The 8,219-nt window shown below is 43.3% G+C and overlaps 1 protein-coding gene across 1 annotated transcript; it reads right to left on the bottom strand.

The window, feature by feature from the left end:
• Positions 1 to 5,398: 5,398 nt before the first annotated feature.
• Positions 5,399 to 7,054, bottom strand: LOC126994185 (uncharacterized). The gene is made up of 2 exons (XM_050853439.1): positions 6,809 to 7,054; positions 5,399 to 6,604 (listed from the first exon to the last, which is right to left on the bottom strand). Exons 1-2 carry the CDS (start codon positions 7,052 to 7,054, stop codon positions 5,588 to 5,590), a joined length of 1,263 nt encoding a protein of 420 aa, XP_050709396.1. The 3' UTR covers positions 5,399 to 5,587.
• Positions 7,055 to 8,219: the final 1,165 nt, after the last annotated feature.

The raw sequence follows: 8,219 nt of genomic DNA, 5'->3' as shown, positions 1-8,219 counted from the left end.
TAGAAGTCATGTGGTGAGCGCCAGCACGATAGATACATTCAAAAAGAGGTTAGGTAAGTTCTTGGATGATAGGGGTTTGGGGCGTTAGTTTGGTGCCGTGGTCTAGGCGGCATGTTGCGCTGTCTCGCGAGACCTCCTTCCTCCTCGTCCTCTTGTTGCGGGGGTAGCCCGACGGGTGGATGGGGGGGTCGAGGGAAGGCAAAGCCCTCCCCCTAGTTAAGAAGGTGGGGGGTCGAGGCGGGGCGAAGCACCCCCTTTTAGCTTAGGTCTTGTTGGTTTCCCGAAAATGAACTAACGCTGCCGCCATTAGAGGGTGGTAACACTGCAGCAGAAAATGCATAACTGGCAACTGGGACAAGCCACTCGGTTACTGGAGTGAGCGGAAGCCCACTAATGCAGCCCAGGATCAAAGGACACATGGTTTACCGGAGAGCGCGTCAAATTTTGAATCAACTGGCGCATGACGTCATCAGGTGGAAGGTTGGTGGGTTCAGCTATGGTTTACGCCTCAGTAGCCAGCCGGAAGCGTTGGTGTACGGTTTGCTTTTTTTTTTTTTTTTTACAAAAAAGGAGGCAGCTCAAGGGCACACAAAAAAAGAAAACAATAATAAAGAAAGCCCGCTATTCGCTGTTCCTAAAAAAGAAACAAAAGAGGTGTCCAAAAGCAAGGTCAAATACGGGAGGAGAGATGTTCTGATACCCTCCTCTTGAAAGAGTTCAAGTCCTAGGCAGGAGGAAATACAGATGAAGGAAGATTGTTCCAGAGTTTAACAGCGTGAGGGATGAAAGGGTGAAGATGCTGGTTAACTCTTGCATAAGGGGTTTGGACAGTATAGGGATGAACATGAGTAGAAAGTCGTGTGCAGCGGGGCCGCGGGAGGGGGTGAGGCATGCAGTTAGAAAGTTCAGTAGAGCAGTCAGCGTAGAAATATCGATAGAAGATAGAAAGAGAGGCAACATTGCGGCGGAATTTAAGAGGTAGAAGACTATCAGTATGAGGAGGAGAGCTGATGAGATGAAGAGCCTAGGCCTCCACTCTGTCCAGAAGAGCTGTGTGAGTGGAGCCCCCCCACACATGAGATGCATACTCCATACGAGGGTGGACAAGGCCCATGTATATGGACAGCAACTGTGCGGGGGATAAGAACTGGCGGAGACAGAACAGAATGCCCAGCCTCGAGGAAGCTGATCTAGTAAGGGATGATATATAAAGTTTCCAGTTGAGATTTTGAGTTAGACATAGACCGAGGATGTTTAGTGTTGAGGAAGGTGATAGCTGGGTGTTGTCAAAGAATAGGGGATAGTTGTTTGCTTGTTCTTGTCAAGTCACAATGCCTTGCAGTTGTTAAGTATCTGGCTGCAAGTCTGTAAGTAGGCCACTTAACCCTCTAGAGAAAGCACCATAGTCTGTTTAGGTCAGGGGTGTCCAAACTTTTTTTCACAGAGGGCCACATACGGAAAATATACGAAGAGTCGGGCCACTCAGTATATTTATGGATGGAGATAGATTTTAGAGTTTATAGTTTTACAGGAACTACCACGTGTAGGTCAACTGGCCTCCTGCAGATTCCTTATTTCCTCATGTTTGTATCTTTTAAAGTAATGTAAGTAGATATAGGGAAGTGTACCTTTAAAGGAATCTATTTTCTTTAATGTCTTATTTTATTAATGTATACAGGATAAACTATTGAATCCTATTGCAAGAGGATCGAGTAGCATCATGCTCGTTAGAGTGAATTTGAATGTAAGCTTATAGTTTTCATTGTACGTATTATTATTACACAACAAGATGTGAGCCGTTACAAAGGCATGCTCTCACGCTTACTACTGTGAGCCATAACAAAGGGACGGGCAGTCATTATTCTTAGATTTAATGTTTAGGCTCTCCCATTGTGGCCAAAAAGGTATTTAGCATGTTTTGTATTTTTATACTGTGTCGTGAATATGCATATATAGACAATCAAATGAATTATAGTGAGTATAAGCAATAAACATTACCTAAATATGTGTGTACGTAGTTTCTTTGTGTGTTGAATTCACTACAGAAACCTATAGAAGATACGATATTTGTCAATCAAAGACAAAGACAATGAAAGTCTGCTGTTTAGATTATATTTACGTTACCGCTAGACGTAAATACTTTCGATTCTATTTGCGTTACCATTCGACGTGAATACTTCATTTTATATTTCATCTCTCCTCGCTCCACCTGCTGACGTAATTTTCTGCGCGCTGGTTGACCGTGTCCTTTGATCCTGCTGCAGCCCACACCACACTGTCAAGGCATCGTGTAACAAGTCCCGCCAAGCAAATAAAGCGACTTTGCGCCTGCGCGTCTCGTTCACGATACTTTACCAAGATTAAATAAATTAACGATAAAAAAGTATCGCTTAATTTTATAAATAAAGACGCATATTTGAAGTAAATATTTAGCAACGTGCATAAAAATAATTGTAAGAAGTCCGCAGTCACTTATTGCCATGGCAACGTTGACTACTTTCTTTTCTGTGATCAGTGATCGGAAGTTAGTTTGTGAAGTTCCGATCTCCACAGTCCGATTACCTCGTACAAAGATGATCCAATCTTTGCATTCCGATCGCCAATTGCTGTTCCGATCAGATCGGAAGATCGGACGATCGGACTGAAGATCGGAAGTGCCCAGCTCTGCTTTGCAGAGGTTTGAATGTACTATTTGTAAGAGGTAGGATTGCTGGAAAAAAAGATAAGGATGTAACCAATGTGTCATGTTATGGGTTGTAAGTGGTAAAGAAAGGGAGTGTTGAGAAGTAATTACTGTAAGGAAAACCCACCTTTGGAGACGCTAATGAAATACCAGAACGTCCCCGAGGACTGATGGTAAAGTGTGATCGAGCCCATACTCATTAACCTCTCTAATGCGTTTCCCTCAAAGATTCATGTGATGATTATATTTCCCCCTTTCTTAACCATAAAAATGAACAGGATGTTTTGGAAGAATAGTATCGTTCGCTCTAAGGTATCTACTAGCGTTCTATGTTATCTATTGTATTGTAAGTAATGGAAGATTATATTCTCAACCACCTACATCAACGTCAGGCAAACCTGGGCACATGTATTTGGTTTGGAATGAACCGGGGTTAGGCAAGGATGAAGCCGAAGTTCCCGAAGAAAGAGTAATAATTCACTAGTGGTAGTGTATCCACGGATGTGACATTTGTATTAGGTTGAAACTTCCGTCCGCCTCGATTTATTAATGTCATGAAATCTACTGTTTTAATTATAAGTCGTGCGGCAGCACGCAGCTTACAGTCGACCCAATCTGGTACGGGGACATTCACTTCAGGACTTCCCAGGCGCTGAACTAAACTTATGCACGCCGTGCTGCGGAAGCGGATGCCGAAAATGTCAGTGGGTGTATGAACAGATTTATGTGTTTTGTTTTGTATATGTGAGTATTATTTATATTTTGTGTTTTGATTTGTAAGTGTTTTTTGTTACAATTTTTGTTGGTTATGTAAGGTCAAGGGTGCACTGTGTTTAACCTTAGGAACGAGAGCGAGGGAGGCTAGTCTCGTCTGACATTCCTTACCTGTAGCCAGGTTACTAAGAGGAAGGCTTGGTTCAGTGGACCCATGACAGATAATCGAGCCATGCCGGGTGAGGCCTCTTTGCTTTTATTTAAGCAGGAAACGGGATTCTATTATAGAATACCCGAGGAAGTAAGCCCAAGGGTAGCCGTTAGGTTGTGCAGGCCCTTGCTGTATTATGGTACTACCGTGTTAGGGTAGGTGTTGTATTGTTGAAATCATGGGCGGTGCTAAGTCGCTGTCTCTGTGGCACACGGACGCCTGGTAGGAGAAGGAAGGTAGAGTTGGCTGATTAATGATATCCGAAGTATAATAACATAGTGCCTTAGGGGAAGGAAGGTATTAGGCTTCGGGAGAAACTAGGATCTTAAGGGGGGTGACAATTGTAACATACCCGCCGGCATACCAACACCGCGGAAGCCAGTCAAAACCCAGCTGGGAAAATTGGGAATACCCCCTTGTACATGGCCATGATTATTTACCGGATCCAGTTTCTCCTCAGCCGAAACAATACCCGTAGCGGTTAATATGTTATAAGTAGGTGAGGGAAGAGAACGAGAAATACGAACCACAGCTTGGGTTGGCACCCCTGATATAAATCCACTCGTATCCATATATTTTTATATATTTATACGTTACGTCTTAGAAAATAAGGGAAAATTAAGTTCAGAATTAACACACAAAAAGACAACCTCAGAAAGGCAGAGGAAGGATAGATTAATGTACCAAGCTGAAAGGCGAGAAGGAAAAGTGTTGGAACCTTGGGAAGGCCACGTCAGAGGGAAGTTAGCGAGGCAGCCGCCACGGCTGGCACGGATCATTCTGGATTTCATCTTCCCGTGCGGCGCAGGTGAATTGGTGAGAGCCAGCTGGAGGCCGGTGTCCAGGGGTAGGAAAGGCGAGTGCCCGCCATCTTGAAGCCGCCCAATTGAGAGTCGGGAATGGACCCAGACGCCAGTGTTTAACGAAGGTAAGTAAGTAAGTAAGTAAGTAAGTAAATATTTATTGCCTTTAAAATATAAGAATATTGTTATATATAAACATAACATAAAACATGGCAATGGCACAGCCTGTCAAGCCGAAGCTTCCCGACAGACATGGAATTATATTATTTTATTTAATGTTTACATTGGCACAAAATTGGTACCTAATATATTATTAACTAACGTATAGAACAATAAGAATAATTATAATAATATGTTGCTGAGAATAACAATAACAATATCAATTATAATAATAATAATAATAATAATAATAATAATAATAATAATGAACATTACACTTGTGAAACTAAGTTTATACCACACACTACATTTGATTACTACTTTGACAATTATATAAATAAGTTTTCACAGATTTTTTAAAAATGGATAAATTTATATGATTGAGAAGAGTCTTAATATGTAGAGGCAAGGAATTCCACATTTGGGGACCTGAGTATAATATACTGTGGGGCCCAACTCTCGAACATACTATCTCGGTTATTTCTTACCCAATCAGGTTGAAACTTATACACGTAATAGAGCTTAAAACGTACATTATTATTTATCTCAGTGTTGTTTCTCCAAAATTCAGTAGTTTTTGAGTTATAAGCCATTTTTTCGTTTTTTTAAGTATTTAAAAATCCCCTAACTTCGAGGAAAATGAATTTAGATAATTTTACTCATCACAGTAGTTAGACAACATTATGTACTATAAAAGTAAGCCAAAACTTTTTGATGGGATGAGAATTATATTTTATATAAATATTTTTTTGTCGGGAGGCTCGATTAAAAAAAAAAATTATATAAAATTAGATTTTTTTTTTAAGCAGAAGTTGTGGCTAAGTTTTTTTCTCCTTCCTTTTGTCTATTAAAAACAAAAAACTGTTTGAGTATTGATCGCTTAGTCTTAGAGGAGTAGCAGTTTGAATATAGTAAAGTACGGTTTTGAGAAAAACTCATTTAAAGTTTCATTAACATTTATTGACAAAAAAAAAAAAAAAAAAAAAAAAGATTGAGTGTGTTGGAGGATGGGACCATCTAGTGTGCTCCTGCCTGGTACGCTGGAGTTTCTTCCACCTTCCTTCTCTTCCTCCCAGGAAGCGACTTTTCCTCGTTATCTTGTGGGGCAGGTGCTCTCTTTTTCCCTCTTGGTGTTTGGTGTCGCTTCCTTTGCTTGTCTAGTGCTTCCTGGACAACTCTGGTGGTTCTTGATATCTCCAGGCCAAGCTTCTGCAACAAATTATAAGACTGGTACCCAAAGTTGTGCTCCCAGATTGTCACCTGGGTCACAAAACGAATCCTGTGCAGGCCAGCATTCTTGTCTTTTGAAGCCTTCCTCCAGACCTTTGAGTGAAGACTCTCATTTGGGTTTTGAGTACGGCCTGACAGACACTTCTGGAGGAGGGTTGGACTCGCCAGGTCTCTGTACACTCCCTTCACGAGCTCCAGTTGCTCGTGTGGGAGGCTGGCGAGGTACAAAGACTTGGTGCTGTGTGACTCAGGCTGTTTCCCCTCAGCCTCTGCCCTCTTCACAAAGCACCAAGACTGTGCCCCGCGAGGGCAGAGAGCATGGTGCTGGTCCTCCTTGGCAGACAGGTGGAAGAAGGACTGCCAGATGGCCTGCTTCATCTCCTCCACGGTTGTACGGGCAGTCCTCCTAATTGCAGAGTTGTAGTAGAAGGAGAGTTTATCAATCACGTGGTCTGTAAGTTTCTTGGCACCACCGAGCACACTCAAGCGTCTCGCCTTCCCTGTTTTTGTGGTGGTCATGACCGCAGTCTCCTTCTTGAGTTTCCTCAAGCGAGTGCCAAGTCGCTTACCCACGTGATTGATGCACTCCTCCTTCACAACTCTGCAACTGTAGGGCCCAGTGCCGTCGTTCAGGGCGCACACCGCCTTGTACGCGCTGCTGTCGCCATCCCCGACGAAGGTGATGTAACGGAAGCCCAGCGTTTCCGACCTCTGCCACAGCCTCCGAGCAGCCTCAGCCTCCATCTCCCCCGCCTTGCCCTCGAAGTTTTTGTGACACCTCGACTTGTGGGTTTGAAACCACTCCTGAAAAGAAAATAAGCAAAGATAGAGATAATTGTATAATGAATGTGTGTGTGTGTGTGTGTGTGTGTGTGTGTGTGTGTGTGTGTGTGTGTGTAGTTGTCAGTATATTATTTGCGTCAAAGAGCATGTGAGATGATAACTTACATCATATATATACATTTTCCGTCACATGGATATTACTGATAAGAAGAGTTATCTAGTTACCTGGAAGGTGTCTCGGTGGGACGTCCTTTCCTTGGAACAGGGAATGCAGTGGTTGCAAAGCACTTCGAAATCTAGGACCTGCCTCGTGTCTGCTTCCAACACAAAGGCAATGCCGATGTGGCTACGGTGCCCTCGTGTCATCCATGTGCCGTCGAAAGTGACATCCACGTCCACCACACCGTCCTCTCTCTCCTCACGCCCATATTGTTTATAATGCTTTTTCACGGCAGTGAAGGTGTTACTCATCTGATCCGGAAAGACATTATTCATTTGGGTGTACAAGAACCGAGCATGCTGTTCATAAGCACTGGCGTGCATCACAGGCCGAGCTAACACTCCTGATAACACCTGAAGGCCTCGATATCCTAAGTTTTTTGTGAGGCTGTACTCTACAATGGCCAAGTTGCTCCTTGTAAAAGTCTTTCCATCCTGCTTCACAGATGACGCAACATTTTTCCTATTAGAGCCACAGGAACAACTTATAGAGCACTCGGAATCAATGAAAGTGTCACTAAGATTTACAGTTACTTGCTTTTTACACTGGCTACACATAAGGTTGTGAAAAAGACTTTGAAATTGAGCGCTGTTCATAAATACGTTGTTAGATGACTTTGGTGGAAGAGAGAGGTCACTGGCGGCTGAGGTCGAGGGCTGTGGTGGTGGGGTGATAAGAGGTAATGGTGGACGAGACAAGTCACTGGCGGCTGAGGTCGAGGGCTGTGGTGGTGGGGTGATAAGAGGTAATGGTGGACGAGACAAGTCACTGGCGGCTGAGGATACAGACGCCACGGCGTCCTGTGAAATAGAAGGTCCAGATCTCTGCTGTTCCTTTCTTGCGAGCTGAAGCTGTCTCATGGCTATACAGTGTTTCTGTTTGGCAGTCCTCCTCGGCATTGTAGTGGAGTAATGGAGCACACAGAGGAACGAGGAGCGACACGAACTAGCTGCTTGGTGTAGATGAAGATAACCACTGCTTGGCTTGGGGTCAGCAGAGAGCTCACGCCCAGTGACAACAGCGCTGCCAGACGGAGGAAAGAGAATACACCAAAACAAAACTAATTTACATGCGAAAACCCGATATTTCTAGCTTTTATAACGCAGAAAACATATACACTAGAATTTAAATGTCCCGTGGACTCAGAAACGTCCCTTTAAAAGGCCACTCAGGGCCATTTAAAAGAAGCGTATTGAACTTTAAATGCCTTCCTAAGTTACTCCTTGAGCTGAACAAAGAAAATGTGGCAAAAAAGGAAAATGTGAATTTTTAAGGTTAACTGCTGAAGTTGTGCCCCTTAAAGAGAGAAGTTCTGAACTGTGGACATATGAGATTGATATCATTACCTCGAATGTTGTATGATGTGTGTACCAGTCTGAAAGGCTGACCTCCACAATACTGTGTAAGGCACTTGTA

Source organism: Eriocheir sinensis, unplaced genomic scaffold (assembly GCF_024679095.1).
Source record: "Eriocheir sinensis breed Jianghai 21 unplaced genomic scaffold, ASM2467909v1 Scaffold740, whole genome shotgun sequence".
In the NCBI taxonomy this organism is placed as follows: Eukaryota; Metazoa; Arthropoda; class Malacostraca; order Decapoda; family Varunidae; genus Eriocheir; species Eriocheir sinensis.
This window is presented reverse-complemented; position numbering and strand designations above follow the sequence as displayed.

Bases quoted from the DNA above. Each gene is read 5' to 3' on its own strand.
- LOC126994185 (XM_050853439.1), bottom strand. From the start codon at position 7,054: ATGAGTAACACCTTCACTGCCGTGAAAAAGCATTATAAACAATATGGG. The intron at 6,605-6,808 runs GTAACTAGATAA...TTTTCTTTTCAG, and splicing joins CCCACCGAGACACCTTCCAG to GAGTGGTTTCAAACCCACAA.